Here is a 22,873-nt window from a genome sequence, read left to right as displayed (position 1 = left end):
TAAGTTTATCTGACATTTATAGGTAGGAATCACAAACGACACACACACACACACACACACACGCACACGCACACGCACACACACGCGCGCGCGCGCGCACACACACACACACAAAACAAATAAGTCAAAAAAAAAATAATAATTAATTACGCAAAATCAATTTTGATTTGAGTTCTATGATTTTTATTTATGTTATAAAATTTTATAGATGTAAAAAAAAGTTTGATTTTATAAATTTAATATACTTTACCGTACACTGACTTTGAAGTTTTCTTTCATCGCCATTAAACATCATACACCTGGCCCAGTGTTTACAAAGAAAAGATAAGGATCAGAATCAGATTATCCTGATTTTATTTTCATTGTTTTATAAAACTAAAACTGATCGTATTATGCTAGAATTAAATGGTACACATTCTAAATATAAATAATTGCTTCTTTGCAAAGAAACCAGCCTATTTTGGGATAAAATCAACAAATAACAAAACAAATACAAAAATAATTGGATCAAAATAAGGATCAATTTTAGGATCAAGAACAAAATTTGAATCAACTGTAAAATGCCCATATCTTGTAAAAATAACAATAAATTTATTCTTAAATTTCATAAACATGCTATTTCAGGTCCGGTCTTATCAATTGAATACTGAATAATATATGAGGATAAATAATGCAGAATATTTGAGTTTTTTAATTTGATCCTGATTTTGATTCGGATCCTTAAATCTTTGTGAACACAGTGCCAGGGATGTACGTGTGATTACTGTCAATAAAAGTGGCTGCGAAAATGTCATGACAACACGTGTTTGCATGAAAATAATCAAGAAAGGTAATCTTCATGGCTATACAATGTCAATGTTGTTGAACTGGGATACTATATTTTGAAATACTTGTATATGCTTTCTCTGTTTTAAAAAAATCAACCAAAACAAATTTCGTTTTCATAATATACGTCTACAAACTGCAAATTCAATTTAAACGCTACATTTAATATTTTTACTTTCATTTCCTCTCGCTCACACTCGTCCGATTAAATCACTTACGTATTGTTCTCTGTGAGCGAAAGGAAAATCTCTGAACTTGTATACAGTATAGAAATTATACAAATAATTTGATATTAAATCATCATAATCATTATTTTGGATCAAAAATCAAACATTCATGAAAAATACGCATACAAACTGCAAAATTATTATAAATTTCAATTAAAATACTATATTTAATATTTTATAAGTCACTTTCGTATTTTTCAGTGTGAGCGAAAGGAAGATCTCTGAACCTGAATATAAAAATCATGCAAATAAATGGGGTAAAAATCATCATATAAATGATTATTTTTGACAAGAAATATTATTATTTTCTGATAATATACGTCTACAAACTGCATTATTAGCATAAACTCCAATTTAAAAGCTTTTTTATTTTTTGATATCTTATAAGTCACTTTCGTATTTTTCAATTTGAGGGAAAGGAAGATATTGAAATTATGCAAATGAATGGCGATTAAATCAATATTATGATTATTTTTGATAAAAATTATAATTAGTTTCTAATATTAAGCGTCTGCAAACTGCAATTTTATTGTAAAATTCTATTAAAACGCTATAATTCGTATTTTCGTACTTTCGTACTTTCGCTCACTTTCATCAAAAGAGTCTCTTTCGTATTTGAAGCAAACCTCGATGCGTGTGTAAACCACGTGGTGTAAATAACGGATTTTATTGGATATTGTTTTCCTTTAGCGTAAAACTTTAGTCACGTGTCTAAATAAAAACATTTCTTTTTCTTTTTAAATCATTTCATCACGTTTTTTTTTCAAATAAATATTATAACTTAATTATATACTGATATTCGCTCAAGTTAAAAAGGACAATTCTCGCAATACTCAATTACACGAGATTAGGCCAAAACCAAATGATCTTGTGGTTCTAGTGACCTGACCGACCCTGTATTTCCGCAGCTAACCTGGAACATTTTTTTTGCAAAAGTGGAGTATCCTATAGTGTAACTATCTGACATATAGTTAATTTAAAAAACAAATACTAATAGAAAAAATGTTTTTCCGACCTACCTATCCTATTATTTTTCTTCATGTTACCAAATCCTCAAGATCATTTTGTTTTGGCTTTATGATGTCAAACACACAGGCCAATTTTCCAATGGATTTTTTATCTTATGTTTACCATATCACGCACATCGAGGCCGGAGTGTAATAATGCGTAAATGTATCGTTATACAGTCGAGACTGCGTTTGCGACCCCCTGATTTCAACGACTCCCTTTCTTATCCAACCTTGTTTCAGTCCTCCCAACGTATTTCCCATATAAATGGTCTGCATTATACGCCCCCCATCATATGTGACAAGTTACCCTAATTGCTTTGTCTAATTAAAACTCTTTTCACATTTTTAATTGTCCGTTAATCAGACAAGTAATATCGGTTTTAACACCCAAAAGTTCCAAAATAATAAAGTCCAATTATATATAATCCAGTAGTCGGTCTTCAAAGACACTCTAAACAACTCTGCCTCAATCAAACTGTTTACATGTACGTCTACTACATACTGCCAAATATGTATGCATGATGCAATCGATGTGTGGTGTAATGTACATTGACCTGAGCAAAGTGTCAGATTTTTTTATGAAGTGCCAATGGAAGATTTTTTTAGACAGCATTTTTTTTCAAATTTACCTTTCTATGGCTGCATGAATACTACGAAAAAATTTGTAAATACTAGACCTTTCATTTAAAGAGAAACAACTTTAGATATGCATGTTTTTTAAAGTATGATCTTTATTTAAAAGATTTGAATGCATCAAATTCAAGTTTATTTTGCGCCATAATGATTCAATATAAATCTAATACAAAAAAAGAAATGCGATTATATTTTTGTGCAAGAATTCTTATTCTATATTCTTTCATCAAACTTTTAAAGTACCTGTGTAGATTTTTAATTGGTTAGATGTTATTCCTTCGCACAGTTATGTATGTTAAGTCACAGTAGTATATAGATGGTACTCTTTTAGACTCTCTGTCATATGTGACCTTTTTCTGCAGATTCCTTGGAAAGTCACATATGACTGTCTCAACTGTATTAGGAAAAATATCCAAACTTCTACTGAAGACATATTTGTTGATTTCCTGTTGATGTACGTAGAACCAAAAGGCGGAGTTTCTCATACAATTTCATCATAGAAATTGTTCTTTTGATTTCGCAACGTTAATGTTGCAGACGTGTACTCTTATGTAAATCATTTTTTAGTCCTGATAACAAAAAAAGGAACTATATTTGATAGGAGACTTTGTTTATTAATGAAATGTTGTTACTTTTGTTTTAATGTTTGTAAAATGCATCTATAACCTTTTCAAACTTTAACGGTTTGCTTTCTATTATTTATTGCATCTATTATTTGTCAGCTAAATATACTATTAAACTGGATGTATTCAAAGCCTCAGGGTAGCTGTTTTATTTTAATTCTGGAAAAAGATACTTTTCAGAATAATATGTGTGTCTGGATCCTCACAAAACGAGATATCAGGAATCGTCAGTATATCAGTAAATGGACTTCGTTCCAGTTCAGATTTCATATTCTTTTACCGAGTATGTATTCTTTATGTGCTATAATGTTATGTCTTATTTATATTAATGAAAACATGTCATTATTATCAAACCCTTCTGTTAAGTAATGAGTTAAGTGATTGATACGTGTTTTAATATACACCTCGAAATAAGTAAAGCACGAACAGCAATTTAAAATTGGTTGTGATTGAAAGCAATTAATTGAGCTAAGAAATAGAAATGAGTAGCAATACATATTGAGTGATCATTAACCAGTATTTTTTTTAGTTTAATTCTTAAACAAATAACTGAAGCATATGCAAATGTGTTGTTTTTACGAAAATGTAAGTGTTTATTAGTATGGTGTTGGAGCGTTGACAAAACATTAACTGGTGGATAATTTTGGTAAATGTTGACGATAACGTAACCAAAAATGATATTTTGTAGCCAAATTTGTAATAACCTGTGTAAGCGCCACGTGCCCAGATAGCCTCAACCCTTCTCCTCATAGTACAAGTAAGGCGTCTAATGCGATTTTGAGCTATTCTTTGCCGTTCTTGTTGCAAAGCATGTTTAGTTGTGGCAGATTGATTACATGTGGTTCGTACCATTGCCCAAATAAAATTTAAAATTTGAGTTGTGGTTATATCAAATTTGAGGCAAAATGCCGTAAGTGCTTAACTTATTTCCAGGTGTATAATTTGTTTTTATGATCTTTATCAGCAGCAACAAAATCACTACATATACTCATCTGAAGATAATGTGCTCAAGGGTCAGTTTTTGTTATTTCTTGTTATCATTCAGCAATTGTTTCAATATCTAATCGGTATAATTGGCCTGGTGTACATGTTACCCATACATGTTACCCATACATCATGGTTGTTGGAGCAAAATAAGCCAGTATCGATAGTCACATTAACATAGACATGTAAAATATATTCAATATTAAGCATTTTTGGCATCTGCCAAACGGCATAGAGCATGCATCATGAGACCATATGTGTTTACTGGGCTGACATCGTCTAAAAAAGTCAATCATTTAGTTAAACGACCATCCAGGGCTTAGATATTTGATAATTGTTATGAAGCATCACTTATAAAGATATTCATGTAAGAAACTAGGTGTAATAGATATACAATATTGGATTTGGCCTAGTTTGTCCTTTACAATCAAATATGCAAAAAATACCACTACACGAGACAAAATTTACCGCGTCTTGATTTTATAGAATTAAAATGCTCTGCACTCCTCCGGAATGTTAAATGCTAAGTGTAGAGTATATATTGGCTTGTAGATAGTATGTGCATATAACGCAATCCATGCCATAGTGTGAAGAACTGACCACTGATGTCATAGGTATGAAGCATATTTCCGTAGGACTTAATTTGTGGTATAGTGAAGTAAAGCACAACTGTTTTACATTTTAATACTACAAGTGTACAATGTCTACTCTAGTCAAAACCAAATTGGAACTATAAACTGACCAACTGCACCCTTCAATCCGTCGTTATACATGACAGCTTCCAACCTAGAGCTTACAAAATACGTATACTCTCAAATATATTATCAATCATTCTGACATAAGTATGAACTTTGAATACTTTCATATATATGAATTGCAAAAAATAAATAAAAGCCTAAAAGTATGTATACATGTCGACTTATCATTTATATAAATATGATGTACAAAAAACATTTATCTCAATAATACAACGCCTTTTATTAAAATTATTCAATTTAATGATGGTACTCAAGTTATAAATGATTGCTCTTGAGTCATTAATGCTGCAAAAATATCTCTGGAATAAAATATTCATGCAACATTTTGATTTAAAAGTTTACATTTCTGGTATGTATTTTGTTTAACTGGTAATTTTTAAAATTGTACAAAAGCTTAGTCAAGTCTTGGGCATAGTGTCCTATATAATTCTACATTTTCATATCCTCCGGTGACCAATATAGTAAGATAGTATACTGACTTCTGTCTGATGATTTATGTCTCTGTATATAAGATATGGTTTACTTACATTTTCTTCTTTTGTGTACTATAAAAGTAATCAAATTGTTGTAATGCACTCCAATGTTATATAACCCTGTAGATTCCAGTTGTGACGGGCATTGTACCAAATTATGGACCGAAAGCAGGTGGGACTCGCATTACTCTATTTGGCGAGAATATTGGAATTGGAAACAGGAATGTAAATGTAAAGCTTGACAATTTCCGATGCTTAAGACCAGAAGTGAGACCCAAACTTTCATTTGAAAATATGTAAGTTAAATGTAAATGTAAAAATAAGAAATTAGTAACAAACCTTTTTCATTTTTATCTAGTATCCGCCATTTGATGATTTTAAAAGATACCTATTCATGATACCATTCAGTCATTATAAAATAATCTCTCCACATATTATATTAGCCGAACAATGTCAGTTTAAAGTCTTAACGAAATGATGCGTATTTATCCAGATTAAAAAATTGTCAATTGTCAAACTTATGTATCGGTCTTCCAAACTCTTTGTTCGAATAGCCTGGAATGAATTAATTCAGGACTTCAACAAAAATCGATAATTTGTGGCAATCGTTGATTCTTGCTTTTATTTAAACAGCAGGATCAGGGGTTAAACGTATCTCCACATTTCGTTACCTATTAACTTCACACAAAAAACACGATAGCGAGACTTGTAAAACTAATTTAACAAGAGGGCCATGATGGACCTGAGGTCGCTCACCTGTATATAGGCCCCCGGAGCGGGGCCAGTTTAAACCCCAGGGCTTTTATTTGAACAAACTTGTAAGATACCCATTAGAAGATGTTTCATGATGTTAAGTTTTTATTACACACATATAATGAAAAACAATGACCTCCCCCCTTTGGCAGGGCCAATTTTAACCCAAGGGCTTTTATTTGAACAAACTTGGTAGACACCCACAAGAAGATGTTTCGTGCTTAACAATCTAACCTATAGCTCATTGGGTTTTTTAAAAGAAGATTTTTAAGTTTTTACTATACAAATATAGTTAAAAACAATGACACCTCTGGGGCGGGCCAGTTTTAACCCCAGGGCTTTTATTTGAACAAACTTTGTAGACACTTACTAGTAGATGTTTCATGCTTAATATCTAAACTCTATCTATTTGGGTTTTTTCAAAGCAGATTTTTAAGTTTTTGCTATACACACATAAGGAAAATCAATGACCCCGGGGCAGTGGCCAATTTTGACCCCAGGGCTTTTATTTAAACAAACTTCGTAGACACCCATTAGAAGATGTTTCATGCTAAATATCATAGCTCTAGCTCTTTGGGTTCTTTAAAAGAAGATTTTATTTAAGTTTTTACTATATGCCTATAGGGAAAATCAATGACCCCTGGGGCGGGACCAATTTTGACCCAAGGGCTTTTATTTAAACAAACCTGGTAGACACTTATTAGAAGATGTTTCATGCTAAATATCTTAGCTCTAGCTCTATGTGTTCTTTGAAAGAAGATTTGTTTAAGTTTTTACTATATGCATATAGGGAAAATCAATGACCCCCTGGGGCGGGGCCAATTTTGATTCCAGGGCTTTCATTTGAACAAACTTGGTAGACACTCACTAGAAAATGTTTCATGCCAAATATCAAAACTCTAGCTCTTCGGGTTTTTTAAAAGAAGATATTTAAAGTTTTTCTTTCGGTTGCCATGGCAACCAGAGTTCTGCAAGGAATTAAATTCTTTGAACAATTTTTAAAGGTGACCACCAAAGGAACATTCCTGTGAAGTTTGGATGAAATTGGCTTAGTGGTTAATGAGGAGATGTCATTTAAAGTAAAAGTTTACGGACGGACGGACGACGGACGGACGCCGGACGAAAAGCGATCACAAAAGCTCACCCTGTCACTTTGTGACAGGTGAGCTGAAAAGCCGGCAACAGAAAAGTGTATATTTCATAGATTGCATAGTTATTGGATTTGTGATTTGTCCTTGCAATGTCATATATCTGCTGCTTATCCATTTTTTCCACATTTGTTTTTCAGAACACTAACAAACTTTACAATTGTTTGCACGACTGCTGGTATACATTACAGTATTTCAATGGATGTCTATGTCGAGATCGATGGCAGAGAAATTAAAACACCCTATCCATTTACATTGGTTGACAATCCGATTATACAACCATTTTCCCCCAAAATGGCATTCTTAAGGTATTTCACGCTTCTCAATAAACGGTATCTGGATGTATAGCCTTATCTGTTTTCCGAAAGAAATGTACACTTGCAAATTCTGATTGTTTGGAACTGTTTTCAAAAATTTGTTACAAGATTTATAAAGCAAACAATTTTTTTCTACACTGAGTCTAAGTATAAAAAAATTGTTTTGTTTTATCATGTAACGATAAAGCCTAGTAATATTTTGCGAATATGAATGAAACGAAATGGAACGAGGAGCACCATGTAGGGGAGTTTAAACATCAAATTTAATCATAATTATAGTAAATTCTATGATTTATGTAGAAAACATTAAGTATAACTCTGTCCTAGTCATGTTGCGTTCCGTTATGAACCATTATCCACACAGGTAATTTGCGAAACGAACAAATAATGTTTTAAAGGAATTAAATGTATCGGTGCAAAGGAACAAACCCATTCCATTATTGATTGTGCACTGTATGTAAACCATGCTTATCATCATCCGAATATGACGACATGATTTAGTGCACTGATTGAATACACAGGTAGATATTAAAATAAAACATGTAAGTTTTTTTTTGAAATTTGATTTTAGCAAACGAATAATCGTCGATTAAGTATTGTTATATGATAAATAAACTTACTTTGACTTTGTTTCCAGATTTTTATACTTCACAACACAGGTCGAGTGTCGTGTGGCAGCTGTAAAATGTTGCCCCGTACTTCACTTAAGTGTTATAATATTTTTCGGGTCCTTCGGGATCATTGATGCTAAAAACTAAGAACTGCTCAAGCCGTAGCTAGGGGCATGAGGGATGTTGCACTTATTCATTATCCCTCATGTCTCATGTAAAGATTCAATCAAACCGAGTCTGCAGTTTTCATGTATATGTAATTTTGTTGTGATTTATATTTCTGAGGGATCACATTGTTTCCAGATTATTAAACTCGTTATATTACTTGTCAGAATATTGATTTATATGCACGGAATCACCATTTCTAAAGGTTGTTTTTTTCGAGCACGTAATGGTTTGTTACAAGTATGATTTTAGTTTACCGCTAGATAACAGTGTAGGTATTCTGATAATGAGCATCCATTAAATCTAATGTTAGATCCTAGTTTCTTTTTTGAACTAAGTAAAATACAGAATATCAACAGAATATCCATTTTGAACTAAATTGTCTTTGGTCACAGAGTATCCATTTTGATATGAAGTTGATAACATGTCTTATTTTCTCATTTTCTCAAGAAGATTTTTTGTGTTCACAATTTGTCCGGCATGCATCGTATGCCAGTCATCCGTGCGTCCGTGCGTCCGTCGTCAATTTTTTATACAAGTGACTTCTCCTCAGAAAACATTGGGCCAAATTTGATGAAATTTCCGCATGTAGCTCTTTTGAAATTGTTCAAATGGTTCTGCCTAATTGGACATCTTGGTCAGGAGGGCAAACATAGATTTTTTAAAGAGATCTTTAAAAATATTCTTCTCTAAAAGTGCATGGCATAGAGCTTAGATATTTTGTGTGTAGCACCATCTCATGAAACTCTACAAAAATTGTCCAAATTGTAGCAATGGGGGTCATAATTGGCCCGCCATAGGGGGATCATTGATTTTCCTTATATGAATAAAGTAAAAATTCAAAAAAAATCACTGAATGTACAAGGCCTAAATCTTGGATGTTTTGTGTGTAGTACCATCTCATGAAACTATATGATTTTTTTCTTCAAATTATAGCCCAGGGGTCAAAATTAGCCTCGCCGAAGGGTTTCATTGATATTCATTATATGTATATAGTAAAAACTTTTCAAAAAATGATCTGCTCTGTTTCAATAAAGGCTAGGGGCTTGAAAATGGCAAAAATATTTTGTAGTGGATCTCTGCCAACACTGTTAAAATTATAGTCCTGGGGGCAATATTGGCCCTGGTACGCCCCGGATGTCATTGAATTTCATTATGTTATATGATAAAAACTTAAAAACTCTTCTTCTCTGTAAGTACAAGTCCTAGTGCTTAGGTATTTTGTGTTTAGCATCATCTAATGATATTCTACAAAAAATTATAGCCCTAGGGTCAAAATTGACCTCGCCCAAGTGGGTCATTGATTTTTCTTATGTGTATATAGTTAAAACTTTGAAAATCATCTGTACTGTTTTGACAAAGACTAGATGTTAGATATTTCGCATGAAACCTTTTGAAGTAGGCCGCTACCAAGATTGTTAAAGTTATAGAACTTGGTTCAAAATTAGCCCCGCGCCGGGGCTCATTGATTTACTATTATGTAGTACATATATTACAATTTAAAAAACTCTTTATTTCCTGAAGATATAAGGCCTAGGTAAATGATATCATCTATATATCCTCTAACGAAGTTGTTCTATAGGGTCAAAAGTGGCCCTACCCTGGGGGCAAAAGGTTTCGATTTAATATGTAAAAACACTGTAGAGACTACTGTTTCAGTCCAAATATCTGGAAATAGGTGGGAATGGTTGTGCTAATAATTTCAAGGGCAGTTTCAAATATAGATTGTCTGGGATCAAAAACTAGGTCACACAGCCCAAATATGGAAAAGCCTCGTTTACACTTCAGAGGCAACTGTTTTGGTTATATCCGGGAAATTTGTTAGAATGATTTTTAGCTCAATTGGAATATGGATCATCTTGGGTCCATAAAGCCCAAATATTGAAAAACCTAGTTAACACTTTCGAGGCTACTGTTTTGGTCTAAATATCCTAGAAATTCGTCAGGAGGTATTTTCTATGGTTTCTAGCTCACGTTTAAATATAGTTCATCGCTGGTCAAAAACAAAGTTACACAACATCCTTGTTAACACAATATGGGATACTGTTAAGGTCAAAATATTCTGGAAATTAGTCAAACAGGTTGTTGAAATGGTTTCTATGTCATGTTTCAATACTGGTCACATTGGGTCAAAAACGAGATCACACAACACAAATTATGGAAAAATATTGTTTACATTTAATAAGTAATAATTTCATCCCAAATATCCTGAAATGTGTCAGAAAGTTTATTTTGATGATTTCTACCTCAGCTTTGAACATTGGTCATTCCATGGTCAAAATCTAGTCAGACCAAAAATATAAAAATCTTTTTATCACTCTTGATGTTACATGTGTAGCCCAAATATCGTTGACATTAGTCAGAAATATTGTTTGAATGATTTCTAGTTCAGGTTTGAAGAAGGATCATCTGAGCTAAAACGACGTCACATCACATAAAAAGGCATATAGGAAACAAAACCTTTTAAACATTTGCACTGTTTCAGATATGAATGTTATGATATCAGTTTCAGTTTATAGCATTATATCTGCCTTTCATACATTGCTAAAATATTGATTGAGAGCCTCAATAATCAGGTTAGCGATATAAGGGCCATCATGGCCCTCTTGTTCATTATTATAGGGAATAAGTAAACAATAAACCGATATGTACATTTTTGTCTTCTTTGTTGATAACATTTTTCTAAAGGATTTTCTATTTTTAAACTAAATAGTATTTTTGAGAAGGTTGCACTCGCATTCCGTTAATTGCATTAAGTGTTAAATGTAAGAATATTTAGAAATTCTAATTTGTAGCCGTTTTCAATAATCTCTTTTACCAATTTGTTTTTTTTTTCTCTCATTGATAAAAAAGTAATAGAAACGACCTGCGGCAAGTATTTCTGGAAAATATGCAATAACACTTATCTTGTCATTGTTTAATTTCACATCCCATTCGTACCTTGATACGTACCTTTACGCGTGAACGCAACTTTAAAACGCGTGAAGGTATGGTAAAACGTGGCTTCTTCCCTCTAGAGAGCCGTCTTCTACGCTTATATTGCTTGCTTGTGACAGTAGCTGAAGGCTTACGTTTTTTAAATATTTTTTTCTGCAACTGCTATACTTTTCTACTTAAAATAGAGTAAAACAGAATCCCTAAAAAAAGCCCAACACAACAAAATTGAAAATGTTGCAGGTTCGGTTTGATTGAGCCTGTTCATGGACTGTACTGGAAAGTGCAAGTTACCGTCCACGCCCCCTAGCACCGGCTTAAGCAGAAATCAACATTTAACACGAAATTAAACCTAATCCTTGAAACAGCTTTCCTTTTGTCTTTTCTATTGTCTAAATTATAATTATGTTGACATGTGAACCAAAAACACCGTCTCTTCTAAGACGTAAATTTGAAATACTATTTTTATCCCTAAGTTGATACAACTCCCTTAGTTAATACAAATTGGTGTCCGTCGCCGCTAATTTGTCGATGTCAAATATGGTAAGAAGCACACGTTCTGCTACTTTGCGCTAAATATTCAGTTGAATGACTCGTATTTGTGCCATAAATACCCCTTCTTCAATTTCCCAATACATAGTTCTGTGAACAATTGAATAATGAGAACGTATCTGGCAATTCTGTGACATTTACACGGTTATACATTACACGGTAACCGTTGATTTAATAAAATATTCAGAATTGGAAAGGCACCATAAATGATTCTACTAGGTTATTAATTTATTTTTTGTATAAGAAAGACTTTGTTTCGAGGAATATTTAGATTTTTTCCTTTACACATTGTTAAGTTCAGAGCTATGAGCAACTTATAACCAATAGAAAAAGGTAGACATTTACATATTGAACAAACCCAAAGAATATATGATTTGTGTTGAAAACAATCTCTTGGGATGATTTTTATTACTTGTTTGAATGAAACTTTTTAAATTCTACTCGTACAAAGTTAATCGATTCAAACATATAAAATTATCCTAACTTTATAGATAAGAATCTTTAATGAATAGCTCTGGCAATTCAACTTGCAAAATGCTGCAAAATTATTAATTCAATATTAAAATAACTCATTCTCCTGGCATTACTGTCTCAGCCTGTTTGTTACCTCTGTATGTTTTTATTAACATATAAAAAATATAGTTAACACAAATCATGTGCAAAGAATATAGTTAAATCAAATACAAATAAGTGTTATATGTGTTTATCAAAATGTTGGTTTGGTTTAAACATATTTTATTTAGAATATTTGTACATGTGTAAATAACAACATAACAATAATTATAGCTTTTGGCCGAAAGCAGAAGCTTATAGAAGCCATTATCTAACAATAACAATCTTCAATGTCTGTGGTGGTTGTAATTAACAAGTAACCAAAAAAAAAAAAAAAAAACAAAAAAAAAACAACACATTTAATAATGCAAGATTGAAAAAGAAAAATTAAATGTTAATGGTAAGGACAAAATTTTAGTAAGTTTTGACAAATATTAAGTAAAAAACTACAGAAAACAACTAAAGAAAAAAAAACACAAAAAGGACATTAAACAAATAAAGATAAGGACAAGAAAAGAATATAAGCAGCATAGCAGTAGCAGTCAGACATTATATAAATCGTTTCGTAGAATCAATATAAAGGTATACAGAGTTGAAAAGCTCTACGTTTTGGTTGTTTGAAAGGGAATTTGAACCATGCAATAGCAGAGTGTGAGTTATGATCAGGGATCTATCCAGTTGTATGATGTTCCTATAGAGAATATCTCGCATATGTTGATACAAAGGACAGTTTAGAAGAAAATGACACACTGATTCTGTTTGACCACAGGCGCATGTGTTTGATTCGGAAATATTTTTTCGGAAAAGATCATCATTTAAGGAACTACAGCCAAGTCTTAAGCGAGTATGCAGGATTTGAAGTTTGCGAGGCCCTGTGTTAAAATAATTAGGGGGTTTGTGTGGGTTTGAAAGAAGTCGCTTGAATTGTTGTAAAGATTCTGATGATTTTGTATTCTGAGGGAGCGTGTTCCAGGAACGGATGCTAGACGGGATGAGAGAGTTTTGATAAAAGGATGTTCGACAATAGATAGGAGGAATATCAGAGGAGTTTCTGAAGGTGTATCTTTCGTTTTGACGTGTTGGGATTAGAGTGTTTAAGTAAGTGGGACATAAACTATTTCGAATTTTGTAAATAAAGACCAGTTTGTGATTACTACGTCGAGTTGATAATGATTCCCATCCTAGGTCGTCATAAAGTTTTTCAAGAGAACAAAGTTTAGTAGCACCTGTGACTATTCTGGCAGCCTCGTTTTGAATCATATCTAATTCATGCTTTTCGCTAGCTGAACAATTATCAAAAAGTATATCTCCATACTCTAATAATGGACGGATAAATGTCAAATATAATGTTTCTAATGTATTTCTGTCGAGTGTAAATTTTAGACTACGGAGAATATTGATCCTTGTCCAAGCTTTGTTTTTAATATATTCTAGATAATTTGACCATGAACAATCGTTTGATAGAACAACTCCTAAATGTTTGTGAGAAGAAGCTTCAGAAATGACTTGGTTTTGCAGAAGTAGGGGAGGATGTTGTGTTTTGATAGCTTTCCGAGATATAGTCATACATATGGTCTTTGCTGGATTAAACGAAACCAGCCATTCTTTAGACCACTGGTTAATCTTTTGTAAATCAGAGTTTAGTACATTTGCTGTTATTTCGGGTGTATTAACGATAAGGGATAAACTTGTGTCATCTGCAAAAAGTCTGATGTTGGCGTCGATATCTATTACAATGTCGTTTATAAATATAAGGAAAAGCAGTGGACCGAGAATGGATCCTTGAGGAACACCAGCCTTGACGTAAAGAAGAGAAGATGATGATCCTTGGACAGTGACTCTTTGTTGCCTATTGAATAAGTAGCTTTGAAACCAAAGAAGTAAATCTACACGAATTCCAGCAGATGACAATTTAGTTATGAGTCCTTTGTACCATACCCGATCAAAAGCTTTGCTTATATCACAAAATACAATTCTAATTTCCTTTCCATTGTCTATTGCTTCACAGAAAGAATTATAAATTACTGATAGTTGGTTTATAGTTGAGTCGCCTTGGCGGAAACCAGACTGATATTCTGTTAAAATGTTGTTGCTAATTAGATGATTATATACGTGTTTGTAAACAGCTTTTTCTAAAACTTTGCTTAGGGAACAGAGAAGTGAAATTGGTCTATAATTACTAATTACATTGGTCTCATTCTTTTTATGAACTGGACATACGTTTGCAACCTTCCATTGAGTAGGAAAAGTACCGATAGACAGAGAATAATTGAAAATATCTGACAAAGGAACAGCTAATTGAGACGATATTTCTTTTAAAACGCGATTGTTTATTAAATCAGGACCAACTGCTTTCCCAAGTGGTAGTGTTAGTAATAATGGTTCGATATCAGATGGTTCAAAGTGAAGTGATGATAGAGTTGAGGAGAAAGAATAAATTGGTGGAATGGGTTGCCAATCAGGTTCGTCAAGAAATGTTTGTTGAGCTAAGAAACGATTGAAGGCGTCCGCCTTTTCTTCGTTGTCATATAGAATATTTGAGTCATTGAGCAGTGGAGGAATAGATCTTATTTGACTATTAGGGGAGATAAACATTTTAACTGTGGCCCACCATGATTTATTAGATGTTTTATTAGTGAGAGTCTGGGTTAATTTGGCTGTATATTCTGATTTAGCATCTCTTATAAGGGAAACTATTTTATTTCTAAGTTGGCGGAATTTCGACCAGTCCGAAGTTCGATTATGGAGCTTAGCTTGTTTGAAAAGACGCTTGCGTTTGCGTATAAGTCGTTTAATTTCACCTGATATCCACTGTGGTTCTGTGGGTCTGATGGTGATTAACCTATTAGGAATATATTGGTTACAAAATTTAAATATGGTAGATGTAAATGCAGAGACCCATTGGTCAATATCAGTGTTACGAATGGTCTGCCAATCAAATTGTTCTAAAGAGTATCTCAATGCATTATAATCTCCTCGGTCGTACAGCCATATTTGACGGGAGTGAGTCTGAATCAAAATGTTCTCATTTATTATATAATTTGATGTATATACATGTAATGTATATGGTAAACACACGAGTTTTTTTTTCGTGTTACGATAACGTCTGCAGAAGAATGGTTTTGGTCCGAGCCCGGTAGTCGAGAGCTCCAACAGTTTTGAAGGACTCTTATTATGTATATAGGCTTGATTATAAATGTGTTTAGTATATATTTCCTGAATATCTCTGTAGTTTGAGAGCAGGACTGATAGTCTTCAGGTTGTGGGTTCGATACTTACTCTTGCCACTATTATTTTTGATAAAATTGTTTATTCAATGTTTATATAATTTTTCATGTTCATTCATATCATTTCAAGAAAGTTCTTTTCATGTTTATTCTGGAATATTCTTTCTCTAAGAAGTTTAGTATTTTAGATTGTTAATTGATACTGTATTCCTAGAAATGCAGATACAATATTTCGCGTTTTTAACAACGTCGGCATTTTCGCTGATATAAACTTTCGTGGATTTGAAGTAACCGCGAATTACGAGAATATTAAGTCGTTACGGCCTAAATAAGCTACGTTTTTAATGCATGTCCTGGCCTGTTGGGCACTTTTAATATTTTTTTTACCATCCCTTTTCATCTATTGACTAGACAAACAAAAACAGTTGTTCTGTGAACACTTTTATCGTATTTCCTTACCTTTTTCATTATGTGATTAAGTAAGATATAGTCAGACCCGTTAGCTTGAAATTATTCTCATTTGAATCATAACTGACTTTATCTTCAAAACGTCGATACTTTTTTTACACAGTATCGGGCTGTACATGTAAAGGATAAAACACGAGTGGGGTTGTCTATACGATAAAGACACGAGCGATAGCGAGATTTTCTATCCGACTTAGACCACGTGACAAAATCAGAACATATAGTGCTTACAGACCAGTTGTATGCACAGGGATTTGCATGTAAGTCTCTTATTTGTACTCTTTTTTTAACAGATTTAAAACACATATCGCTATCAGTTTCTGAATGTTTCTGTCATACCAACGTTGTATCCTTAGCTATGTTTAACAACTATTAAGTATACATGACGGATGGTCCAATAATTATTCTTTTTGATAAATTGAAACAAAAATGTCAAATCCATGTGGGTGTATGTAAACTGACCGGTGGTTATTATTGTCTGTATACTTTGCCAGATGAACTGGCACTCATGAATATTCCGTTGGAATCGCCAGACAATTATCGGTTATTTCGAGCCTAATAACGGGTATATTTTGACGGCCACTCGTATATTTGCGCAACATTAATGAGTGCTTGTTCAATTTTGCCAAATATAACAGTAACTGCGTTATTTCAACCGCTTTTGTATAGGATCTTCGTATGGTATAGTTAATAACTGACCTCTAATTTGACCTTTAAACAAGTTCACTTGAAATGGGTAGTCAGTAATCCAGTCTTGTCAAAAAAACAGTTTATTTTATTTGTTGTTATTATAAATCCCCGCCCTGAAAGAAAATGTCTATATCTTAAAGTGCAGCCAATGTTCAATACTTTGTGCAGATCTATAGTACTAGCACATTTGTACATGTACATTTATTGTGTGGTAATACCGCCTCCATGGTCGAGGGGCTAGAGTCGATGACTTTTAATCCAGTTACCTCTCTGGCGTGGGTTCAATCCCCGGGAGATGGTTTGGTAGGTTAGCGCGGAAGAAGGTAGTCTAGTACTGGTGTAACTCTCCAGGAACGATGGTTAGGAAACTACCCTCCTATATGACAGAAATACTGTTGGGAAAAGGCGTAAAATGAAACAAACAGACAAACAAACAAAACAAAAGTGTGTTAAAATGGATAAGGACTTTGATTTAAGCCAACTTTTTCAAACTGACACATGTTACAATTGCATAACTGCACAGGATTTGGTTAATATAAACGATAACAGTGATACTGATGGACGATTTGATTCTGTAAATGTTGTTACTGATAGCCATTTATCTCTGCTGAAAGCGCAGCGAATACCAAGAAATAGACGCAAATAAATTGGTTGGGCTATGTCTTGCTTTGAAGACTGGGCGCAGTGGCGAAACAAGCAATGGGTGATTTGGGGCGGTCCCAGTTGACCTAGCTGTTCAAACCTTAGTCAGTTTAGACAATTGATTGTCTCGATCGATTTATCGTGGACTGTCGTAGGAAAGATGGACAGAACTATCCCCAAATACGTTATATAACATTACAACATCCATTCAGCGTACTTTGAGAGACGACCATGGTCGCTTTGATGTGAAAATTCTGGACGAGAGTGACAAGTCATTCAGCGAGTTCCGAAAAGCGCTAGACAGTCGCATAAAAGTATTAACCAGTGCAGTTAACATTACCTAAATAACTGTTAAATAATGAATAACAGTCTCGACTCTAGTGGAAAAATATAATTCTAGAAATATCAAGGAGGGTGCGATCTTATAGGAATGACTTACTTTTATGAGATCAAAATATACAGCAAACATGTATTGATGTATTTATACGGTACGGAAGCTGCTAATTTCCTTCGCCATCCCCACCGGAACCAACATTGAACTTATAAAATGTCATTATTCGTAGCCCTGGCTGATCGATGGTTCTACTCGCTAGTTATAAAATACAGTCGGAAATATGTTATGTATCATTAACGCATGTGACAGCTATTGCGTGTACACGCGATAGCTAGTACGTGTGAACAAGATAGTTAATATGTGCACACGTAATAGCCGTCGCATGTGAACATAATGGCCGTCAAATAAAATACTGGCGATGTCACCTTTATACCGCCAAAAGAAATGTAAGAAAAACTGCCTGTATATACATGTATCTTTTAAGCTTAACTCAAACCTTTTCATTTATCAGTGATCTCCGTTATTTTTTTCGAACTTCAGGTATTGGTATTCACCGCGACAGAATAAGACGGGAAAATCGTGCGTATATATGGTGTAAAATAGACAACGGTTTAGCGTTGTCTATACGATATATACAACGGAAATAATGCGCCGTGATTGGTCAATTCGGAGCAAGCGTGGTCTTACGCTTTTATTATAACAACATAACAGCTGCTTATTGGGGCGAAGGTATTATTATCCCAGTTTTCAAAAGTGGAAATGCGGATGATCCAAAAAATTATAGAGGTATTACCCTTATTAATATCTTGGGGAAAATTTATTCTCAAATCTTGTTAAATCGACTCACAAAATGGTCACAAAATGGTCGAGAAAATACGAAAAGATTAACACTTACCAGTTTGGCTTTCAAAAGGGCAAGTCAACAGTAGACTGTATTTTTATTCTACATTCGTTAATTGCAAAAGTACTAAGTGAGCGTCAAAAGCTCTTTTGTATATTTATAGATTTTGAGAAATGTTATGATAAAATAGATAGGGTATTACTTTTAAACAAACTCTTACAACAAAACACTAGCTCCAGATTTGTTAGAACTATCAGATCTATGTATGAAACAGTAAAATTTTGTGTGCGTCACAAGACAACGTCCCACTTTTTCGAATCGGGGGTAGGATTGAAGCAGGGGGACCCGAGTTCCACTTTGCTATTTTTATTTTTCGTGAATGATCTAAAAGAAAACATAAACTCAAACTTAGACGGAGTAATTAGTGTTAATGAAATTCAGTTTTTCCTTATCATGTTTGCCGACGATACAGCACTTTTTGCCACAAACCCGATATCTTTGCAACTTATGCTAAATGACTTAGAAACATATTGTAATAGATGGGCGTTGAAAATAAATGCAAATAAAACGAAAGCGATGATTTTCGAAACAGGGAATAGGGGCTCAACGTACGATTTTTATTTAAATAGTATTAAGCTGGAACTTGTAACATCATTTAAATATCTAGGGGTATATTTTTTTAAGAACAATAACTGGAACCGAACTCAGAAAAGATTCGCGCAACACGCGTCTTTTTCACTGCACAATCTTTTTATTGTATGCAATCAATTAGAACTGCCAGTGTCCCAAAAATGTAATCTTTTTGATAGTCTTGTAAGTTCTATCTTGAATTATAGCGCGGAGGTTTGGGGATATCATGAAGGTAAAGATATTGAAATGATTCATACCAAGTTTTGTAGAAAAGTCTTAGGGGTAAAAATATCAACTAACAGGGAATATTTATATGGGGAGCTAGGACGATACCCGATGTTTGTGCATAGAAAATTTATAATGATAAAATTCTGGATAAAAATTTTAAACCTACCAACAAATAGTGCTGTTTTTAGTGTATATAATATGTTACGGTCAGATGCAGATAATCGAAAAAATTATAATGGTTCTAACTGGGCATGTTATGTTAAACAAATACTTGATGAAATAGGAATGACAAATGTATGGTTAAGTCAAGCAAATATAAGTGTAAATTTTCAGTCCATTAAACAGCGTATCCTTGATATATACAAACAAGAATGGTATACAAGTATAAATAATTCAAGTCGACTTACATCATACGCGCTATTTAAGCACGACTTTGTTTTTGAAAATTATTTAAACTTTATAACCGATAAACGTTTCAGAATCGCATTATGTAGGTTTAGAACTTCATCTCATAGTCTACATATCGAAATTGGAAGGTATAACAACATAGATAGAATAAATAGATTATGTAATAATTGTACCATGCATAAATTAGAAGATGAATACCATTTTTTATTAGTTTGCCCTAAATACAGACATCTAAGACATAAATACTTTAAAAGATTTTATTGCCATTGGCCAAGTATTTTTAAATTTGAAAAGATTATGTCAGAGCACCAAAAAAGTACAGTTAACAAAGTTGCCAAATATATATACTTTGCGAACAATTTAAGAAATTAAAAGATGGATGATATCGAGTATACTTCTCTGACTATTCTGTATGTTTTGTTTTTTGTTTAGCTTCATTTCAAGTTCACATCAGTATATGATTGTAAATATTGGCTATATGCACCTTTCAGGTGTTTAATGCTTAATAAATGTTGTTGTTGTTGTTGTTGTTGTTGCTTATCAATGTAGCACTTGATCGCTATTGTACTTTTTACAAAGGATAACCCATACTCCAATCAAATAAAGTCCAAGCCATTCAATGTACGCAAACTGTAATTGCTTTTTTATACGTCTTGACTACCGAATAACGTCAATAAGCATGATAATAACTAATAATTGACAATTTATTTTCTTCAGGGTCCAAACAGGTATCTATAACATGCATACATATTTCTTTACACATTTCTATAGCACCTGCGTTTATATGCTTTTTGAGTCATTAGATTATAATAAATACTCTGTATGATTATGTTTATATTTGGTTGAAGCTAGAAGTTCCTTATTCCTTTTTCGAATAAGGAATAGGGAACTAGTAACTTTAAGTACATAATTTAAAGTGCTCAGAGTCGAAAGAAATGTCGAATTTTAATTGATTTAACAAAACTTAACAACTCAAGAAAGACATTAAAATAACTCTACCTAAGACAAAACATGACGTAAAAATTTCAAACTGACGATAAAAGAAAGACCGGGGGCATTTAGAACCAGATTTATGTCTTGACATCTGCACATCTGGCACTAAACGTTATTCTCACAAATAAATATAGAGAGTATTTATCAATATAAACAACAATAAAACAAAATTTTCTCATATTCATGTTTGTGTTCATCTTGTTTTTTCTAACTTTATCAGAGGGTTAATTTAAACTGAATGACAGATATTTGTTTTTACATTGATTTCTGTCCGTTTCTAAGAAAAGTTGACAACCAAGATTAACGGACATGTCTATACGCCGTATTTCGGCATAGGTACCTGAATGCTTCTTGCCGTTATGCGATGATTGATGCCCTCGAATCAATTATGTCAATATATCAAGAGCGCATGAATCTATAGCAAATATGCCAAATCGTATGTGTTGCGCATAGATAGAACCGGGCTATAACAAGAGCACGCATGGTTTTGATCCAGTTAAAACTTTGGCAAAAGAGGGAAAATAGCCGATTTTTTCTATAATATGTTTTGATAATAACTTTTGATTAATTGTTCATTATCAAATGTTTAACCTTTCATAACCTTATGCATATTATATGCCTTTGTTTTTAAAATATCTTGAAATCTTGGTTTGTTAAAAATGACAAATATAATAACATTTAAATAATCAATCATGAAAAGAAATGAATGTACGGTAATTTAAAGATGAAATAGCGATATCATATATATGTGTAAATTATCGCTGAATTTGCTGAATGATATAGTGGTATTGTAAACAAACGCTGTCATTGAAATTGAGTGGATGGGGAACAGCCTAGCACTCCCCCTCCTTGACGTATCAGAATGGAACATGACTAAAAGCATAGTTCATACTAGATGCTTTGCGTATTTTATTGGAAAGTAAGCATCACTTGACTTTTAGAATAAAGTGTTCATATTTGATTACGATTACATTGATTTAAATACTTTAAATCTAATTCCCCTAATATGGTGACATTCGTTCCGTTCCGTTTCTCAAAGTAGAAATAACTAATGATATTACAAAAATTTGATGATTAGAAAAATCAGTAAGAATTGTTTCTTATAAAAAAATCGGAATTACAATAACTAGAAAAAATACTGATAAGAGTCTGCTAAAGTATCACCATGTTGTATTTTTAGTGGAGGAACTAAAATCAAAGTTGAAGGGGAAAAGTTAAACAACGCACACAATGCTAGATTTACAGTAAATTACATGCAAGACATTGAGGTAAATTCTTTAAATATTTTTAGTAACTTGTTTAGCTGTAGGGCCAAGTCGAAAAAAATGCAGACAGTAGTGTCTTTGTGCTCATTTCATACAGTCCTTCATGTGGTTTAGTATCTACAAGAATTTGAAGGTAGGACTCTGGTTGTTGCATATATGACACATTGTTTCACTATTGTGGTTATTTGTGCCATGCAATTTGAAAATCTCTTTCACCATTTAACATTATGGAATGGATACAAAATATGCCCTATAAAAGACCATGTTAAGCTTTTACCTATAAGTGTGGCCTTGACCACCCACCGAGATAAGGGTCCGGATGTTGTGCATGACACATTGTCTTATTATTGTCAACATTTGTGCCAAGTTATTGATAAATGAACAGTTATGTACCGAACAAATCAAATACAATCGAACAATTTGATCTCCAAGTGTTACCTTGACCTTAAAGGAGTAGGTCTGGGTGTTGCACATGACATATCGTCTTATTATTCTGAACATTTGAGCCAAATAATTTCAAAATCCCTTGATCTATTAAGGAGTTAGGGACCGGACACAATATATACTATATAACAGACTATGTTA

At 33.1% G+C, this 22,873-nt stretch overlaps 1 protein-coding gene across 1 annotated transcript; it reads left to right on the top strand.

Annotated features, from left to right (window-relative positions):
• The first annotated feature begins 1,304 nt into the window (after positions 1–1,304).
• LOC132745990 (hepatocyte growth factor receptor-like) lies at positions 1,305–22,835 on the top strand. The gene is made up of 5 exons (XM_060735024.1): positions 1,305–1,309; positions 3,499–3,601; positions 5,660–5,829; positions 7,575–7,742; positions 22,204–22,835. The coding sequence occupies exons 1-5, from the start codon at positions 1,305–1,307 to the stop codon at positions 22,400–22,402; spliced, it is 645 nt and encodes a 214-aa protein (XP_060591007.1). The 3' UTR covers positions 22,403–22,835.
• Positions 22,836–22,873: the final 38 nt, after the last annotated feature.

Source organism: Ruditapes philippinarum, unplaced genomic scaffold (genome assembly GCF_026571515.1).
Source record: "Ruditapes philippinarum isolate M1 unplaced genomic scaffold, ASM2657151v2 ctg1124_1_1_1_1, whole genome shotgun sequence".
Taxonomy (NCBI): Eukaryota; Metazoa; Mollusca; class Bivalvia; order Venerida; family Veneridae; genus Ruditapes; species Ruditapes philippinarum.
This window is presented reverse-complemented; position numbering and strand designations above follow the sequence as displayed.

Bases quoted from the DNA above. Each gene is read 5' to 3' on its own strand.
- LOC132745990 (XM_060735024.1), top strand. The intron at 5,830-7,574 runs GTAAGTTAAATG...TTTGTTTTTCAG, and splicing joins AAACTTTCATTTGAAAATAT to AACACTAACAAACTTTACAA. The intron at 7,743-22,203 runs GTATTTCACGCT...TTGTATTTTTAG, and splicing joins CCCAAAATGGCATTCTTAAG to TGGAGGAACTAAAATCAAAG.